This window comes from Anomaloglossus baeobatrachus, chromosome 10 (genome assembly GCF_048569485.1).
Source record: "Anomaloglossus baeobatrachus isolate aAnoBae1 chromosome 10, aAnoBae1.hap1, whole genome shotgun sequence".
NCBI lineage: Eukaryota > Metazoa > Chordata > Amphibia > Anura > Aromobatidae > Anomaloglossus > Anomaloglossus baeobatrachus.
In genome coordinates, this window is record NC_134362.1 from 170,149,943 (window position 1) to 170,171,210 (window position 21,268).

Below are 21,268 nucleotides of genomic sequence, written 5' to 3' on the forward strand. Positions count from 1 at the left end.
TGACCTCGGCTCTGCTTTTCCCCAGTGTACCTTACATGACTTCCTGGCTTCTGACCTCCAGCTCGTACCATGACCTTGACTCAGCTTTTCCCCAGTGTACCTTATGTGACTTCCTGGCTTCTGACTTCCGGTTCGTACCCAGACCTTGACTCAGCTTTTCCCCAGTGTACCTTAGGTGACTTCCTGGCTTCTGACCTCCGGCTTATGTTCTTACCTCAGCTATTCTTTATCCCTGTGTTCCAAACGTGACCTGCTGGCTCCTGACCTCCGGTTTGTTTGACTTCCCTGTCGCTAGTTGCATCTGGTGACACCTAGTGGTAGTTCGTCATATTTAGAGGCAGACTGAGGGAATGAGTGTTGGACTACCAAGGCTAAGGTTCATGGCCACCTTATGGAGTAAGATTGGATTTGACGAAACATCATAATTCCTGTTTGTAGAGGGAGAGGCTGTGTAGCAAGGTTTTTAATAGCCCCATGGTAAGTACCTGGGGCATAAATTAGTGAGTTAAATTGGTTAGATTTGATAGGACAAAATACTAATGTTCTATTGAAACGTTTCCTTAAAGGGAATCTGTCATCAGGTTTTTGCTCTGTCTTCTGAGAGCAGCATAATGTAGAGACAGAGACCCTGATTCCAGCGATGTGTCATTTATTGAGCTGTTTGCTGTCGTTTTGATAAAATCACTGTTTCCTCTGCTGCAGATCCAGCAGTTATACAGAGCTTATGAATATGCTGGACTACCAAGTAGTCCTGTAATAATAATCTACTGATGGTTAAACAGTGATTTTATCAAAACTATACTAAGCAGCCCAGTAAGTTACACATCGCTGGAATCTGGATCTCTGTCCCTATGCTATGCTGCTCTCAGATTATGTGACAAAAACCTGGTGACAGATTCCCTTTAAGGTTGTTCATAAAGGCACAACAGAATAGGTCTGCAGTTTCGTACCACCTGGAGAGTCTTATAGATTGGATTACAATGTCCTCTACGACCCGTAAAAGTTTGTGATGTATAAAATATGGATCCCATAATTGTCCGACACTCAGTTATTGTCCGGAATAAAGATGCCATGCAGGTCCAGGTGAACGTCCGCATTGACACTGGCACGTCCCACTTCTTTGAAGGTCTTGGCATCCAAAATAAGTAAGAACGGAGATTTCTTAGGGTCAGTAGATACAATGGAAGACAATATAATTCCTGGAAAGATAACATACAGGATCTAATCAGTACAGACTGGGGGAGAATTATCAAAATAAATGCAAATGAAAAGTATAGGAGCGTGGAGGAACTAGGAGAAGATGTAGGCAGCAGATAGTTCTGTCTCTCTCATTAATCATTTACTTCTTAGCAATGAAATAAGGAACTTCCTGATCAATATGACAGTAAGATGTGACCTTTTGGGTTAGGAAACTGATATATATTTCAGGAAGAATGACTAGGAAGGTTTAAAAAGGTCGCAGAATGGCGTATGCTGCATTTGGTAACCTCCATGTCACACGCAGTTTTGCTCAAAACTTCACAAGTGTCATGGCGGTATCAGACGCTGTTCACACCATAGATTCTGACACTGTACACCAGGGGTCTCAAACGCAGCTGGGTGCATGGGCCGCATATAAAAAAAAAATTGAGGGGGGCCGCATTATTTGCAGGACAAAGTGAACATTTTTTTTTTCCTGTACATCTTGGATCATTTGTTTAAACATTTTTCGCTTGTTTATTATAACAAACGTGCACTTTTTTTGTTAAGTTTATATACAGAAAAGCATTTTTAATGTAAAAAAAAAAATGTCATGCTTTAGGATTTTTTTTTTTTACATTTTATCACCTTCTTGTAATTGTTTTACAATTAGCAGCATCATATAGTAATCTTAGCCAACATATTGTAGTAATGTCCCCATGCTGCAGTAATGTCCCCATCCGGGTGCCCTGTAGTAAGGTGCTGATCCTTGTGATATTGTGCCCAGTAGTATTCTGCCCAATCCTTGTAGTATGTGCCCAGTAGTATAGTCCCCATCCGTGTGCCCTGTAGTAAGGTGCTCATCCTTGTAGTATTGTGCTCTGTAGTATTCTGCCCATCCCCGTAATATTGTGGCCATCCCTGTAGTATTCAGCCCATCCCTGTAGTATTCTGCCCATCCCTGTAGTATTCTGCCCACCCCTGTAGTATTGTGGCCATCCCTGTAGTATTGTGGCCATCCCTGTAGTATTCAGCCCATCCCTGTAGTATTGTGGCCATCCCTGTAGTATTTTGGCCATCCCTGTAGTATTGTGGCCCTCCCTGTAGTATTGTGGCCCTCCCTGTAGTATTGTGGCCCTCCCTGTAGTATTCTGCCCACCCCTGTAGTATTCTGCCCACCCCTGTAGTATTGTGGCCATCCCTGTAGTATTGTGGCCATCCCTCTAGTATTGTGGCCATCCCTGGAGTATTGTGGCCATCCCTGGAGTATTGTGGCCATCCCTGGAGTATTCAGCCCATCCCTGGAGTATTCAGCCCATCCCTGTAGTATTGTGGCCATCCCTGTAGTATTGTGGCCATCCCTGTAGTATTGTGGCCCTCCCTGTAGTATTGTGGCCATCCCTGTAGTATTCTGCCCACCCCTGTAGTATTCTGCCCACCCCTGTAGTATTGTGGCCATCCCTGTAGTATTGTGGCCATCCCTGTAGTATTGTGGCCATCCCTGTAGTATTGTGGCCCTCCCTGTAGTATTCAGCCCATCCCTGTAGTATTCAGCCCATCCCTGTAGTATTGTGGCCATCCCTGTAGTATTGTGGCCATCGCTGTAGTATTGTGGCCATCGCTGTAGTATTGTGGCCATCGCTGTAGTATTGTGGCCATCGCTGTAGTATTGTGGCCATCCCTGTAGTATTCAGCCCATCCCTGTAGTATTCAGCCCATCCCTGTAGTATTGTGGCCATCCCTGTAGTATTCTGCCCATCCCTGTAGTATTCTGCCCATCCCTGTAGTATTCTGCCCATCCCTGTAGTATTGTGGCCATCCCTGTAGTATTGTGGCCATCCCTGTAGTATTCTGCCCATCCCTTTAGTATTGTGGCCATCCCTGTAGTATTGTGGCCATCCCTGTAGTATTGTGGCCATCCCTGTAGTATTCTGCCCATCCCTGTAGTATTCTGCCCATCCCTGTAGTATTGTGGCCATCCCTGTAGTATTGTGGCAATCCCTGTAGTATTGTGGCCATCCTTTAGTAATGCGCAAACAAAAAAAATTCTCCTCACCTTTCCTCCGTTCCCTGTGTACCCACGATCAGTACTTGCAGAGTTTTGGATGCAGCATGCTTCAGCTGCGTCCAAAACCCTGTTATGTACGGTAAAAGCACAGCGGGCATGGGATTTCTAAAAACCCCATGCCCACTGTGCGTGTATGGCCCACAGTGAAAATGGACCTGCGGTGCGGCTTCCAGAGGCTGCAGCATGTGCATTTATGCTGCGGAGTCGGAAGCGTCCTCCCTAGGTAGAGCACAGAGAGGAGACCGCAGCGGCCCGAACCCTGATTGCAGGCACGGGCAGCTGCGGTCTCCTAAGGAGGAGACTTGCGGCGCCGCCGATCTGGACCCACTGTGTCCAGGACGCAGCGGGTCCTGATCTTGAGCACGTACCTTACCTGCTTGTTGCGGCCCTTGATGATCGCGGCTCTGCATTGCTGAGGGTCGGCGCCGGCAGGAACTTCACTGCATTTGAATCCATTTGCGGTGCCGCACAGAGGAGCTGTGTCTGGACCAATGGCTGCTGCCTGCCAATCAGATGCAAGGAAGTGACGGCACTGTAGGACGTCACCTCCTTGCATCTGATTGGCAGACAGCAGCAGAAACTGGGATAGAACTGACAGCTCCTTGTGCTGCACCGCAGATGGATTCAAATGCAGTAAAGTTCCTGCCGGCGCCGACCCTCAGCATAGAGCCGCGATTGTCACGGGCTCTGCGGGCCGCAACAAACAGCCTCAGGGGGGCCGCATGCGGCCCGCGGGCAGCGTGTTTGAGACCCCTGCTCTACACTATGGTTTTTCCAGTGCTTCTGAGTTACACAGGCAGGCTCGGGCATCAACTAGCTGTGTGCACATTAATGATCGGGCTAGCAAGAGTTTATCTCTGCTAGCCTGCTGGTTACCTCTAGGATCACATGTTATTGGTAGCCTATCACATTTACTCCCCACCTTTTTAAGATGGTAGAATCTGTCTTCCCATGCCAACTATATTCTATTGCAGTGTTGGTCTGTGTGCTCTTGTATTCACCTTTTTAAGATGGTATAATTTGTATTCCTATACCGACTATCGTCTATTGCTGTGTTGGTCTGTGTGCTGTTGTGTCCCAGTCCTGCTGGTGATTATATTGCTTCGTGCTTGGAGTTGTTGCGGAATTCTCTCGTCGTCTTAAGGCCCTGTCACACACAGATAAATCTGCGGCAGATCCATGGTTGCAGTGAAATTGTGGACAATCAGTGCCAGGTTTGTGGCTGTGTACAAATGGAACAATATGTCCATGTTTCACTGCAACCACAGATCTGCCAAAGATTTATCTCTGTGTGTGATGGGGCCTTTACGGTTTCCTCCCTGCTCTTACTTTCCTCCTTACCTCTTATTGTCGTTTACCTTTGTGTGAGAGTGATGTGAGACAAATAGGGGACCTAGGCTTTTCTAAATTTTTCACCTATCCGGTAAATAAATAAATCTATGAATGTGGGTAACTGACACTTACCATCATCCTCTTCTTTGCCATCAGGGTCTGGCACAAACAACGGCTCTGCGGGCCAACACATGTCATCAGTCCATGCCAACATTTCCTTTGTCTCCGTGTCAAATTTCACTATCTATGCAATAAAATATAGACATGTAGTTTTAAGAAAAGAAAAATCTAACATAAGATAAGCCAATCGATAAAACCTAAACACATCAGGGCCGAAGGGGCTTAAAGGGCCAAAGGCAATTTGTAGAAACATTCTCTATACTTGTTAAACAAAGGCTGGGGTAGACAGAGGGGCTACTGTGTCTACTAAGGGCTGATATCCACATACACAGCAGAAGCACGTACAGGTTATACATTGCAGATATTATGCAAATGTAATAAAAATTGCTGAATTGCTGATTTTTGGAGTGATTTCACAAAAACATGGTGGTTTTTTTTGCAGCAGTTGGCCAATGACACAATACGGATGATTAGAATGGATTCAGTGCCCGGACTCTGCAATCTGCAGCCAAAGGTACAATATTATGCATGATGACAAGAACCTTTACCTTGGTCGGTATCGGCCGCCATTCAACATGTGAAGCATAAACATATCTGTGCTTCCTGCCATTGTAGTCATAGTTAATTTTTGGCAATTCAATACCTGAAATTGTAACAAATAATTGCATAGGTCATGTAACATTAGAAATCGAGCGACTGTGATAATGTCTTGGTGACTTAATGGGGCGTTATTGAGTTTCTGTGCACAAAAACAGTGGCGTAACTAGAGTTTGACGGTCCCCGGTGTAGATTTGGACCTAAGCCCCCCCCTTTGGGTACAGGATACTTGGCTCTTTCCTTCAGCAGCCAGCTTTCCCATACTCCTATATCCCGATATACGATATTATAATGCATCTCCTAGTCCTCCATATATCATAATAAATTCCCCATAGTGCTCCATATCTCATAATGCACCCCCATAGTCCTCCATATATTGTAATACGCTCCCCATAGTCCTCCATGTATTATAATACACTCCCCATAGTCCTCCATGTATTATAATACACTCCCCATAGTCCTCCATCTATTATAATACACTCCCCATAGTCCTCCATCTATTATAATACACTCCCCATAGTCCTCCATCTATTATAATACACTCCCCATAGTCCTCCATATATTATAATACACTCCCCATAGTCCTCCATATATTATAATACACTCCCCATAGTCCTCCATCTATTATGATACACTCCCCATAGTCCTCCATGTATTGTAATACACTCCTCATAGTCCTCCATGTATTATAATACACTCCCCATAGTCCTCCATATATTATAATACACTACCCATAGTCCTCCATGTATTATAATACACTCCCCATAGTCCTCCATGTATTATAATACACTGCCCATAGTCCTCCATCTATTATAATACACTCCCCATAGTCCTCCATATATTATAATACGCTCCCCATAGTCCTCCATGTATTATAATACGCTCCCTATAGTCCTCCATATAGTATAATACACTCCCCATAGTCCTCCATGTATTATAATACACTCCCCATAGTCCTCCATATATTATAATACACTCCCCATAGTCCTCCATATATTATAATACACTCCCCATAGTCCTCCATATATTATAATACACTCCCCATAGTCCTCCATATATTATAATACACTCCCCATAGTCCTCCATATATTATAATACACTCCCCATAGTCCTCCATATATTATAATACACTCCCCATAGTCCTCCATATATTATAATACACTCCCCATAGTCCTCCATATACTCCATATATTATAATACACTCCCCATAGTCCTCCATATATTATAATACACTCCCCGTAGTCCTCCATATATTATAATACACTCCCCATAGTCCTCCATGTATTATAATACACTCCCCATAGTCCTCCATATATTATAATACACTCCCCATAGTCCTCCATATATTATAATACACTCCCCATAGTCCTCCATATATTATAATACACTCCCCGTAGTCCTCCATATATTATAATACACTCCCCATAGTCCTCCATATATTATAATACACTCCCCGTAGTCCTCCATGTATTATAATACACTCCCCATAGTCCTCCATATATTATAATACACTCCCCAGAGTCCTCCATGTATTATAATACATTCCCCATAGTCCTCCATCTATTATAATACACTCCCCATAGTCCTCCATATATTATAATACACTCCCCAGAGTCCTCCATGTATTATAATACACTCCCCAGAGTCCTCCATCTATTATAATAGACTCCCCATAGTCCTCCATATATTATAATACACTCCCCAGAGTCCTCCATCTATTATAATAGACTCCCCATAGTCCTCCATATATTATAATACACTCCCCAGAGTCCTCCATCTATTATAATACACTCTCCATAGTCCTCCATATATTATAATACACTCCCCAGAGTCCTCCATGTATTATAATACATTCCCCATAGTCCTCCATCTATTATAATACACTCCCCATAGTCCTCCATATATTATAATACACTCCCCAGAGTCCTCCATGTATTATAATACACTCCCCAGAGTCCTCCATCTATTATAATAGACTCCCCATAGTCCTCCATATATTATAATACACTCCCCAGAGTCCTCCATCTATTATAATACACTCCCCATAGTCCTCCATCTATTATAATACACTCCCCATAGTCCTCCATATATTATAATACACTCCCCATAGTCCTCCATCTATTATAATACACTCCCCATAGTCCTCCATGTATTATAATACACTCTCCATAGTCCTCCATATATTATAATACACTCCCCATAGTCCTCCATCTATTATAATACACTCCCCATAGTCCTCCATGTATTATAATACACTCCCCATAGTCCTCCATCTATTATAATACACTCCCCATAGTCCTCCATCTATTATGATACACTCCCCATAGTCCTCCATGTATTATAATAACCTCCCCATAGTCCTCCATATATTATAATGCACTCCCCATAGTCCTCCATCTATTATAATACACTCCCCATAGTCCTCCATCTATTATAATACACTCCCCATAGTCCTCCATGTATTATAATACACTCCCCATAGTCCTCCATGTATTATAATACACTCCCCATAGTCCTCCATATATTATAATACACTCCCCATATTTCAGCTCCATATAGATGTCTTATACCTAGTGCTATGTATAGGATTTGACACCCTGTACTGTGAGATTAGGAAAGCCTATGATCGCACTGTACCGTGAATGATACTCTTCCTATTGCTCAGACAGGCAATTAGTAAATTGAGATCTACTGATAACCCTACTGATTCATCAGTAGATCACTTATGGCTTAGGCTAGGTGCAGACCACCATTTATTTTTTTTTGCCATTCTAGAAAATCAGATCAGTTATGCTTTCCGATTATCTGATATCTGTGGAGAAGATATAGAATTTTTTTTACTTTCTTCTCCATTCTGTCAGTCTGTGATGTCAGCCGAGTGCGGTCCAATTTTTTTTTCCATGGATCCATTGACTGAGCGCAATGCAATTTACAGAGGCAACCTTGGCTTGCTTTTTTTTTTCTCAGTCCGAGTGTGATCGGACTTCGTCATAGCCCCATAGAATAACATTAGTCCGAGTGTGATCCGATGTTTTGCCAGATCGCACTCAGACCAATAATATGGTCATCTGCACCTAGCCTATAGTGGTAAGGGCATGGTAGATCAAAAGTATTGTAGTGCGCATGTGCGGCGGTTGTTAACCTTTCCTTGCGCCTGCGCATTACAGTACCTTGATCTGACCCCAGCAGGGCAGATCATAGTGCGCCTGCGCAGGACCACAGTGTCGGCCTGTGTGGATGATGCAGACGCATCATCCACACTGGGCTGGATAGGAGGAGGACGAAGAGCGCAGCAGAGAGGAAGTCCTGTAGCGGAGAGAGGAGGCACTGGACCACAAAGCAGTGACACCCATCAGACCAGACCACCTCCTAGGAGAGTATTATAAAAGTGTTTTTTACGTTATACAGCGTGGCCTGGGCTCTTATATACAGTATTCTATAATACTCTATATAAGAGCCCGGTGGTGGTGGCTGCAGCTTATAGTCGCCAAATCTGGTGACAGGTTCCTTTTAGGCTATGTGCGCACGTTGCGTAAAAACATGCAGTTACGCTGCGCTTTGTAGCGCAGCGTAACTGCATGCGTCCTGCGGCCCCTGCACAGTCTATGGAGATTGTGCAGGGGCCGTGCGCACGTGGCGTCTAAGAGCGCAGCGCTTCGGCTATTGCCGAAGCGCTGCGCAAAAAGAAGTGACATGTCACTTCTTTCCTGCGCTTTGCCGGCAGCTCCTGCTCTGTCTATGGCAGGAGCTGCAGGCAGAGCGCATGGAATCGGCGCTCACTACGGACATTTCTGCAGCGATCTAAAGCGCACATGTGCTCTTCAGATCGCTGCAGAAATTTCTGCAGGGCTTGTACGCAACGTGCGCACATAGCCTTAAAGTGAATCTGTCAGCAGAATTTTGCCATATAATCTGAGACAGAGAGCCCAATTCCAGCGATGATTCACTTCCTGGGCTGCTTTGTGCAGTTTTGATATAATCCCTGTTTTCTCTGTTGCAGATCTAACATTGGTCAGAATGCTGAGCCCTGTATAACCCCGTCCACACCCCTGATTAGCAGCTTCCTGTGTATAGTACACAGTGCAGTGTCATGAAGCTGCCAATCAGTGGTGGGGGCAGGGTTACACAGATTAGCCTGACTGCTCTGCGCATAAGCACTAGTCAGGCAGTGATAATCTCCTGCTGAGAAAACACTGATTGCATTGAAAGTACACCACACAGCCTAAGAAGTTCTGCATACCTAGAATCAGGCTCTCTGCCCCTACAATATGCTGCACTCTGATTAAATGGCAAAATCCGTTGACCGATTCCATTTAGTTGTGGAGGTTCATTTTCTAAGACCCCTAATGATCCTATAAATGAAGGCTACACAGTGGTAGTTTAAAGCTGCATCCACGTCACTGCTCTTGGTGCTGTCGGCCACCAGCTACATAAAACTTGGTTGTTTTATTGCTGGTGTGTTCGAAACGCTCAGAACTACCCTTCATTCTAGGGGACCCATACACAATAGATGGCTGTCAGAGGAACAATGGTTTGGCTGGCTGCAATCTCTCCCAATTCCTCCATACACAGATGCAATCGCTCTGCCTCGGGGGCTCAGGGAAGGGACAGATCGCCGGCTCGGCTGCCATACCTTCAGATAAAATCTCTGGCTGGCAGCATATCGCGCCATCTTTATCTTTCATCGCTGTTGCTGTCGTCGGGATCTTCACAAGATTAACTCCTACTTCTGCTTTCTATGAAATAATAACACATACATTATATGTACATTATATATTAAAGGGTTATTCTCATCTTCATTGATGTTGTTGGATAATAGAAGCAATTTTGCAATTTACTGCTTATTAACATTTTTAGCTGAGCTTGAGATATTAACACTTTTATTTACAGCTTGTTGCCTTGGAGACCGACCACCGCTGCTAGACAGAAGAACATGCACAGTGCTTACAAATTGTTTTCTATTGAGCTTGTAAGCACAGTTTTGAAACTGGCTAGAATTGCTTGAGCGCACCATTACCTTCCATTCCTGGTCAGCTTCATCACCATGCTTACAAGTAACACAGCAGCGATGGTCGGTCTCCTAGGTAACGGTTTGAAGACTTAGCATGTATTTTTGTGAGACATGATTTGTCAGTTTTTTGTTGTTTTTTTATGGAAAAAATACAAAAAAAAAATGAAAAAAGTCAGTACACCCATTAAATTGTAACTTTTAGGCTAGGTTCACTCATACTACGTGCTTAACACCGAGCACTGCGTCGGGATTACGGAATTCCAGAAAAAACAGGCAGAAACACTGAGTAATCTAATTATTATTGTGAAGCCAACTGAGTCACTTAGGACTCCATTTGGCCTCTGCACCAGCAGTGTTCTCCATAGTCTGTAGTGGTATATATCGGACTGCATTCGGATGTCATCCGAGTGCAGTCCGAGGATTTGCATGCACCCATAGACTTGAATGGGTGCACTCCATCCAATGCACACTGCCAATCACAGCATGCAACAATATTTTATCGGAAAATAAGACGCTAGGCAGCACAGCCCCATTGTATAACATTGGACAGCACTTGTCTGAGTTATACACTAGTATGAGTGAACCATAAGCTTCAGATTACAAGCTGACTGACTTAAGTCTCATTCACTTGTCTATTTTTTCTCATAAATGGACCGTCTTCCATTAAAAGGGCTGTCCATTACTAGGACAAACCTTTCTGATTCCACATTTCCCCCAGGTAAAATCCAATGCCCCATGCCACACAGCTAGGTTAATCAATGTGTGGATGAAGGACCACCACATCAAAACACTGTCATGCCCAGCCCAATCTCCAGACCAGAACCCCATTGAAAACCTCTGGAATGTAATCAATAGGATAGCCACAAGTCATCAAACAAAGAACTTCTTACATTTTTGCACCAGGAGTGGCATAAGGTCACCCAAAAAGCAGTGTGAAGACTGGTGGAAAGCAGCCAAGCATGAAAGCTGGGATTAGAAATCATGGTTATTCCACAAAATATTGATTTCTGATCTCTTCCTGAGGTAAAACATTATTAGTATTGTTGTTTATAAATGATTATGAACTTGTTTTCTTTGCATTATTTGAGGTCTGAAAGCATTGTGCATTGTTTTTGTTATTTTAACCATTTCTCATTTTCAGAAAATAAATATGTGACGCCCTGGCAAAACCAGGGTGTCACAGACCTGCAGAAATGCAGCAAAGAGCAGGTCATTCTCCTCCTTGGCAACCTGATCCCACACCAGTGCAGCAGGACAGAAACCCCCTTCCCCCCCCCAGGGTAAGAGCAAAACAGAGCAGCAGGGGAGGGGCTGGAGCAGAGTGTGTGGGGAGAGGGAGAGGAGAGGAGCCCGGAGATGTAGCTCCCGGGCTGCTACAGAAGTGTGCTCCAAAAGGGTCGGGACAGGCTGTTAGTGAGGAAGGGACTTGAGGTGACCGGGGCAAGGTAGTGGCCCGCTGGTAACGAGAGAGATCCCGGATCACTACAGGGGAGTGGACTCCCCGTTCCCGCCTGAGGAGGAAAGAAAGAGAAAGAGTGGAGAAAGAGGCACCTGGCTGCAGGGAAAGAACAGGGGTCTGCTGCACCATGTGTGGGACTTAAACACCCTCCGTACCAAAGGCTGCGGACTCCGACATTTTCTAGTTTACCAGAGACTCTGTGAATTTGTGCCTGAGTGAGTACAACAGTGCCATCCGGCACCGCGCTGCCCCTGCACCCCGGCCATCCAGCCTCCCCGTACCACCACCGGGCCCCGGGATCACCAACCCCTACCCACGGAGGGGGAACCAACATCCTAGCTGCTCCCTGCCATCGCTCCCGGGATCCCCGTCACCAGCAGAGGTGGTGCCCATTATCACCACGACCCGTGGGTGGCGTCACGAATTATCTCCCAAAACAAACCACCCCCTTTTCACTCGTGGGCGAGGAGTGCTGCTCGAGTCCCTGGGTCCGGCCCACCGCTCGAGCCACCGAGCAGCAGCAGAAGCCCTGGACCCAAGCGTAGCGAGTGCGGCCCCTCCGCCCGCGACAAATACAAAATGTATTGCTTGGAAATTCGGAGACGTCAGTAGTTTATAGAATAAAAGAACAATTTACATTTTACTCAAAAATATACCTATAAAGAGAAGAATCTGAAAAACTGACAATTTTGCAGTGGTCTCTTAATTTTTGCCAGAGCTGTGTGTGTGTGTATGTGTATATATATATATATATATAAGACCAAAAGTTTGGACACATCTTCTCATTCAAAGAGTTTTCTTTATTTTCATGACTCTGAAAATTGTAGGTTCACATTGAAGGCATCAAAGCTACGAATGTACACATGTGGAATGAAATACCAAAAAATTGTGAAACAACTGAAAATAGGTCTCATATTTTAGGTTCTTCAAAGTAGCCACCTTTTGCTTTGATTACTGCTTTGCACGCTCTTGGCATGCTCTTGATGAGCTTCAAGAGGTAGTCACCGGAAATGGTCTTCACTTCACAGGTGTGCCCTGTCAGGTTTAATAAGTGGGATTTATTGCCTTGTAAATGGGGTTGGGACCATCATTTGTGTTGTGCAGAAGTCTGGTGGATACACAGCTGATAGTCCTACTGAATAGACTGTTAGCTTTTTTCTTGCCATAATACAAATTCTAACTAAAGAAAAACGAGTGGCCATCATTACTTTACTTTAAGAAATGAAGGTTAGTCAGTCCGAAAAATTGGGAAAACTTTGAAAGTGTCCCCAAGTGCAGTGGCAAAAAAACATCAAACGCTACAAAGAAACTGGCTCACATGAGGACCGCCCCAGGAAAGGAAGACCAAGAAGCACCTCTGCTGCGGAAGATAAGTTTATACGAGTCACCAGCCTCAGAAATCGCAGGTTAACAGCAGCTCAGATTAGAGACCAGGTCAATGCCACACAGAGTTCTAGCAGCAGACACATCTCTAGAACAACTGTTAAGAGGAGACTTTGTGCAGCAAGCCTTCATGGTAAAATAGCTGCTAGGAAACCACTGCTAAGGACAGGCAACAAGCAGAAGAGACTTGTTTGGGCTAAAGAACACAAGGAATGGACATTAGACCAGTGGAAATCTGTGCTTTGGATTGATGAGTCCAAATTTCAGATCTTTGGATCCAACCACCGTGTCTTTGTGCGACGCAGAAAAGGTGAACGGATGGACTCTACATGCCTGGTTCCCACCGTGAAGCATGTAGGAGGAGGTGTGATGGTGTGGGGGTGCTTTGCTGGTGACACTGTTGGGGAGTTATTCAAAATTGAAGGCATACTGAACCAGCATGGCTACCACAGCATCTTGCAGCAGCATGCTATTTCATCCGGTTTGCGTTTAGTTGGACCATCATTTATTTTTCAGCAGGACTATGACCCTCAAACACACCTCCAGGCTGTGTAAGGGCTATTTGACTAAGAAGGAGAGTGATGGGGTGCTACGCCAGATGACCTGGCCTCCACAGTCACCAGACCTGAACCCAATCGAGATGGTTTGGGGTGAACTGGACCACAGAGTGTAGGCAAAAGGGCCAACAAGTGCTAAGCATCTCTGGGAACTCCTTCAAGACTGTTGGAAAACCATTTCCGGTGACTACCTCTTGAAGCTCATCAAGAGAATACCAAGAGTGTGCAAAGCAGTAATCAAAGGAAAAGGTGGCTACTTTGAAGAACCTAGAATATAAGACATATTTTCAGTTGTTTCACACTTTTTTGTTAAGTATTTCATCATTCCACATGTGATAATTCATAGTTTTGATGCCTTCAATGTGAATCTACAATTCATGAGAGTCATGAAAATAAAGAAAACTCTCAGAATGAGGTGTGTCTAAACTTTTGGTCTGTACTATATATATATATATATATATATATATATATATATATATATATATATATATATATATATATTATACTAATAAATATATATATATATATTATATATATATATATAATCTATTTATTATTATTTTTTTATCTAGAATTATAACAATTAAAAAATTATGTGTTTAAAAATGGTGACAAACTTCTTTTTTTTTAGAAAAATTAAACTTTTGAATTTTTTTACTACTAAAATATAAAAAAAACTAGTTTGCTATTTTCATAATCATACTGATGTAAAGAATGTTGTCGGGTCACTTTTGCTGCACAGTGAAAACTGTAAAAAAAAAATAAATGTAAAAAAAATAAAACAATGGCGGAAACGCAGTTTTGTCATCATTTTACCAAACATGGAATTTTTTCCCGGTTTTCAGTACATTATATGGTAAAATGAATGTTCTCATTCAATACAACTCATTACACAAATAAACAGAAAAATATGAAAGCATAAAACCAAAAAATTTGGCCAGTCTTGGAGGGTGTAAGCAAAACGTTAGGGGAAAGCACCAGGATGCCAGTTTGCTGTCCGTGATCTTTATGGACCCATAGACTTCAATGTTTGATCAAAATCAGACATTTCCTTTATTTCTTTTCTTTTTTTTTTTTTTTTTGAATGCTCAGTCCGCAAAAAAAAAAGAAAATTAAACTACCGATGTGTGAAAAGCCCTATAGACTATAATGAGAATGTGCTTTATCTGTAAAAAAAAAAAAACATGAATGTCTGAATGAGGCCTAGTAGTGAATTCAGACCCTAGGGTAGATTTATCCATATACTGAAAAGTGTTTGTTACCTATAGCAACCAATCACAGCACAGCTAACATTTTACCAGAACTCTTTGAAAAGTGAAACCTGAGCTCTGATTGGTTGCTATGGGCAACAAAGATATCTTTTCCATTTAGTTCTAATAAAGGAGGCCCAAAGTGCCAGATTATAGTGACGGAGTAGCAACTGCTGTCCCTTTACTCTCAGCCATAGTGAGCAAACACATGATAGTAAATAATTGACATATGGACACTGACCTTGTCATGCTGTAGGGGGACAACAAACCGCGTGTACGTTGGAGACGAGGTCACTTTAGTGTCCTGAGAGAGGTCTCTCTTTAAGTTGGCCATGTAAAACATGTCATATAAACTATTGTCCTTGTACGCTACAATATCAAACACAATATGGCCGTCTTCTTCATAAGCATTAATGTGATGGTAACACACCAAAGCGTCGCTGTAAAACTTCTGTGCAATAGGCTTTTTGGTCCTCTTATCCACTATGTGAAACCAAGTCTAAGGATCAAAGAAATATTTGTAACACGTATGAATACAGCCTTACAAACGCTAGGTACAAACAGAAGCAGATATGAGATATCCATTTATATGCAATATATGGGAGTACATGGAAGAGAAATGGCCGATATGAAGATGGGGGAGACGGTGTGGACACATTGCTTTCCGTAGAATGAATGAATCTATGAGTATATGTGTATATAAGGCTGTACGTTCTCTCATTACGGACACTGATGTATGCTTCTATGAACTCGACTGGAACTAGATTTTGCAGGAATCAGAATATTGCTGTTAAGAAAGAGACCTGGCTCAATGGTCGAGCTGCCATCTTTCCGCCATGAGATGGGAACCCACCGATGATATTACACAATGTAGTTTGGATTTTTGGGATGCAGCTGCAAAAAATCTACGAGTGGTTCATAAAATTACATATGTTCATGTGGTTTTATTCAACTATTCTAGGGCGGGCTTTGCACACTACGACATTACAGGTGCGATGTCGGTGGGGTCAAATTGAAAGTGACGCACATACGGCATCGCATGCGACATCGTAGTGTGTAAAGCCTAGATGATACGATTAACGAGCGCAAAATCGTCGTAATCGTATCATCGGTGCAGCGTCGGCGTAATCCATAATTATGCTGACGCGACGGTCCGATGTTGTTCCTCGCTCCTGCGGCAGCACACATCGCTGTGTGTGAAGTCGCAGGAGCGAGGAACATCTCCTACTGGCGTCACCGCGGCTTCCGTAGGATATGCGGAAGGAAGGAGGTGGGCGGGATGTTTACATCCTGCTCATCTCCGCCCCTCCGCCGCTATTGGCCGCCTGATGTGTGACGTCGCTATGACGCCGCACGACCCGCCCCCTTAGGAAGGAGGCGGGTCGCCGACCAGAGCGACCGTCGCAGGGCAGGTGAGTGCATGTGAAGCTGGCGTAGCGATAATTTTCGCTACGCCAGCTATCACACGATATCGTACCTGCGACGGGGGCGGGGACTATCGCGTGCGACATTGCAGCATCGGCTTGCGATGTCGCAACGTGCAAAGCCCGCCTAAGGCCCTGTTCACACGTTGAGTATTTGGTGAGTTTTCCACCTCTAGTATTTGTAAGCCAAAATCAGGAGATGATGTGTGGCTCGTGGCTGTCTTCAAGGCTTGGTGCATAAACACCAGCTATATATAGGAGGTCTTAAAATGGTGACTTTTGTGAGTAGCCCCACATAGACTAACAGATCTGAATGGGGATAAGGGTGGAACCCTTGGATCTTGGTATACTGCCTGGACGTGATTTCTATGGAAAAGCTTTTGCTGTTATTATACCGGTAATGGGGGCTCTGAGTTTCACTTCTGTGAGGGGGGGAGGCAGGAGCTGGATGTGACTCCCGAACCTCTCTGAGCTGAATGTGGCTGGCAACCATCTTTCAGAGCTGGATGTGGCTTGTGAACCTCTCTCAGACCTTGATGTGGCTCGCGACCATCTCTGAGAGCTGAATGTGGCTCGCGACTCACTCTCAGAGCTGTATATGGCTCGCAACCATCTTTCAGAGCTGGATGTGGCGTGCGACCCTCTCTCAGTGCTTAATGTGGTACGCAACCCTCTCTCAGAGCTGGATGTGGCCGGCGACCCTCTCTCAGTGCTTAATATGGTATGCAACCCTCTCTCAAAGCTGAATGCGGCTCGCAACCCTCTCTCACAGCTTGATGTGGCTTGCGACCCTCTCTCTGAGCTGGATGTGACTTACAACCCTCTTTCAGAGCTAGATGTGGCTCGTGACCCTCTCTTAGAGCTGGATATGGCTCGCGACCCTCTCTGAGAGCTGGATGCTGTTCGCGACCCTCTCACAGAGCTAGGTACGGCTTGCGCCACTCTCTTAGAGCTGAATGTGGCTCGCGACCCTCTCTCATAGCTTGATGCGGCTTGCGACCCTCTCTCTGAGCTGGATGTGACTTACAACCCTCTTTCAGAGCTAGATGTGGCTCGTGACCCTCTCTTAGAGCTGGATATGGCTCGCGACCCTCTCTGAGAGCTGGATGCTGCTCGCGACCCTCTCACAGAGCTAGGTACGGCTTGCGCCACTCTCTCAGAGCTGAATGTGGCTCGCGACCCTCTCTCATAGCTTGATGCGGCTTGCGACCATCTCTGAGTTGAATATGGCTCGCGACCCTCTCTCATAGCTTGATGCGGCTTGCGACCATCTCTGAGTTGAATATGGCTCGCGACCCTCTCTCATAGCTTGATGCGGCTTGCAACCATCTCTGAGTTGAATATGGCTCGCGACCCTCTTTCAGAGTTGGATGTGGTTTTCAAGGTCAGAAAGGGTGGGAACCTTTGCCTTATATGATACTGCATTATAACTTATGAGGATCACCCAGTATAATAATCATAATGCATATAATTCTCATGAAGTTGTAGCTGGGGCATACACGTAAGGTTATAATAGGACAAAATATGGCTGATCAGTTACCCATGGAATCATTTCGACACCTTCCACATGCCAGACTAAACTGGCAAATTAGAGGGGGTTGTCCACTACCATACAACACCATGGACCTTTTTATCTAGGGCTAGTTTTTCTGGTATTTGACAAGGGGACATTCCTTACAGGGTATTAATACAGAGCTGCCTAAAGATACGCCCCAGAGGATCCTGTAAGCTACCAAACTCCCCTTTGGTAAAAAAACATAAAACAGTACCAAATAAAAAGGCCCATATCTCTCTGGAACCACATGGCGGATTTCAGGAAAATAAAAAAAGATTCTGAAAATTTCTTCCAATATGTAAATAAAATAATTTATTTTCTGTTTTTTAATGAGCACAATTCTACACCTGTGGAGAACTTACCTTCTCATCTCTATGGAAGCTGATGCATGAAGCCCAGTTAACGCCACGGAAATACGCAGTTGCCAACTTTAAGATTTCCAGCTTTAATGGCTGCTCTATGAGAATGATATAATTTTCTGACATTCCAAAGCTGTGATAGTAGCTGGGGCTTAAAAGGTGATGTGCAGGAATGGAGCACAAAACCTCAGCACTTTTCAGCGGCGACTTCTTCTTTTCTGTATCTGGGAAATGATTATCTTATAGTGACATACAGTATGATGATGACAGAAGAATTCATTATATGCAAAGCGGTTTTGGGTTTCATAAAAAAAAGTAAAATCTAATATATAAAGCTGAGTGTATATATGTGTGTGTGTATATGTATGTTCGCTAAAGGAATCCGCACCGTCACATTTACAATGACGAACTTTTGCACAGACGCCTCATGTGACTCAAGGAACGTCATATACTATGTTTTGACGGGAAAATTTAACCCCATGCTTTACAGTTACTCTCCAAAAAAAACTTCCTTCATTAAAGTGAATGGAGCTTCGAGCTACAGGTCATTAATAGGAGCTGTGATTGGTTGTTATAGGAACAAAATAAATTGTTAGTATAAGAAGCTTATGTGTGAGGTAATAAGATGTCTGTGGAGACGGATAGAGAGAGACAGCAAGAGAGAGAGAGACAGACAGAGGCCGACAGACACAGACAGACAGGGAAAGAGACAAGCAGACAGGGAAAGAGACAGACAGAGACACACAGGGAAAGAAACAGAGACAAGTAAAGAGACAGGGAACGCGACAGACGGGCAACGCGACAGACGGGCAACGCGACAGACGGGCAACGCGACAGACGGGCAACGCGACAGACGGGCAACGCGACAGACGGGCAACGCGACAGACTGGGCAACGAGACAGACTGGGCAACGAGACAGACGGGGAACGAGACAGACAGGGAAAGAGACTGACAGACAGAGAGAGACAGATAGACACAGAGATAGAGACAGATACACAGAGAGAGACAGATACAAAGACAGACAGAGAGACTGATACAGACAGACAGAGACAGACATCAGAGACAGACAGACAGAGACTGGGAGAGAGTCAGTTACTATCCCGGGCAACACCAGGTACTACAGGTAGTAAATTCATAAAACTGTACTTTACTCACTCTCCCTGGATCCAGTGGAGTCTACACCCCTTGATCCCGGTGTCTGTGATTGTCTGCAGCACTAACATCACTTCAACAGTGCTGCAGTTAATCCGCGAGCTCAGCATCTCATTCCGTCAATTTGGTTAGAGCCAGTGAGCTCAGCGATTGCATGCAGCGGTGTTGGAGAGATGTCAGCGCTGCAGACAATAACAGAAACCAGAAGTAGCGGTGGAGACTCAATGCTGGAGTTGGGGAGGGTGAGTTAAGCACAGTTTGCTTCATTTAAATAAACTGCAGAAAGGCGGATGTTTCTTTTCCGAAAACCGAAAAAGCCCTTTAAAAGGGGTTATTCTGCTAATAACGCACATTCACAAAAAGTGATAAGTGTATAATCACTATGATCCTGAAAGTTTTTGGTAATGGGGATCCTTAAGAGTTTTGTAAATGGAGTGGTAGTTCTCATGTTTCATTTTCTCCTATAGCTATATGGGAGTGGTAGTTTACATGCATGACTACTGCTCCTATGTGTAGTGAATAGAGTAGATATCAAATATTTGCATTAAAGCTGTCACGATGATAGGGGAGTGCAGGGGACCAGGGCTCCTATACTGGTCCTCAGGCTAGGTGGGCTCTAGCTATCCCTTATCTCAGAGTTACCTCTGAAGGTGGGAATGTCTGAGCCGCCATCCTGACCCTGCTGCTGACTAGCCCTATTCTTATACCCCTTTCCTCCCTACCTCAGGGGAGGCTCAGGACAGGAGTGTGATAAATCACCCCCTGTAGTGTTTCTGTCCCTAGGTCTGGGGGAGGGGGGCCTGGGATCCACCTAAACTCTCTGCTTATCTGGGGATTACAGTCATATGAAAAAGCTTGGGCACCCTTATTAATTTTAACCTTTTTTCTTTGTAACAATTTGGATTTTTGGAACAGCTTTTTCAGTTTCATATATCTAATAACTGATGGACTGAGTAATATTTCTGGATTGAAATGAGGTTTATTGTACTAACAGAAAATGTGCAATCCGCATTTAAACAAAATTTGACCGGTGCAAAAGTATGGGCACCCTTATCAATTTCTTGATTTGAACACTCATCACTACTTTTTACTGACTTACTAAAGCACTAAATTGGTTTTGTAGCCTCATTGAGCTTTGAACTTCATAGGCAGGTGTATCCAGTCATGAGAAAAGGTATTTAAGGCGGCCACTTGCAAGTTGTTCTCCTATTTGAATTTCCTATGAAGAGTGGCATCATGGGCTCCTCAAAACAACTCTCAAATGATCTGAAAACAAAGATTATTCAACATAGTTTTTCAGGGGAAGGATACAAAAAGTTGTGTCAGAGATTTAAACTGTCAGTTTCCACTGTGAGGATCATAGTAAGGAAATGGAAGAACACAGGTACAGTTCTTGTTAAGCCCAGAAGTGGCAGGCCAAGAAAAATATCAGAAAGGCAGAGAAGAAAAATGGTGAGAACAGTCAAGGACAATTCACAGACCACCTCCAAAGACCTGCAGCATCATCTTGCTGCAGATGGTGTCAATGTGCATTGGTCAACAATTCAGCGCACGTTGCACAAGGAGAAGCTGTATGGGAGAGTGATGCGAAAGAAGCCGTTTCTGCAAGCACGTCACAAACAGAGTCGCCTGAGGTATGAAAAATCACATTTGGACAAGCCAGTTACATTTTGGAAAAAGGTCCTGTGGACTGATGAAACAAAGATTGAGTTGTTTGGTCATACAAAAAGGCGTTATGCATGGAGGCAAAAAAACACGGCATTCCAAGAAAAGCACTTGCTACCCACAGTAAAATTTGGTGGAGGTTTGCTTTGGGGCTGTG

The 21,268-nt window shown here is 44.2% G+C and overlaps 1 protein-coding gene across 1 annotated transcript in view; it reads right to left on the minus strand.

Moving 5' to 3' along the window:
* Positions 1-671: 671 nt before the first annotated feature.
* Positions 672-21,268, minus strand: part of BCO1 (beta-carotene oxygenase 1) — a 33,649-nt gene continuing 13,052 nt past the window's right edge. The window contains exons 6-11 of the mRNA XM_075326898.1: positions 18,298-18,518; positions 15,198-15,455; positions 9,930-10,032; positions 5,248-5,342; positions 4,712-4,823; positions 672-1,199 (exon numbers count right to left, since the gene is read on the minus strand). Coding sequence (XP_075183013.1) covers positions 1,045-1,199; positions 4,712-4,823; positions 5,248-5,342; positions 9,930-10,032; positions 15,198-15,455; positions 18,298-18,518 — 944 coding nt within the window. The 3' untranslated portion in view covers positions 672-1,044. The remainder of the gene's footprint in view (positions 1,200-4,711; positions 4,824-5,247; positions 5,343-9,929; positions 10,033-15,197; positions 15,456-18,297; positions 18,519-21,268) is intronic.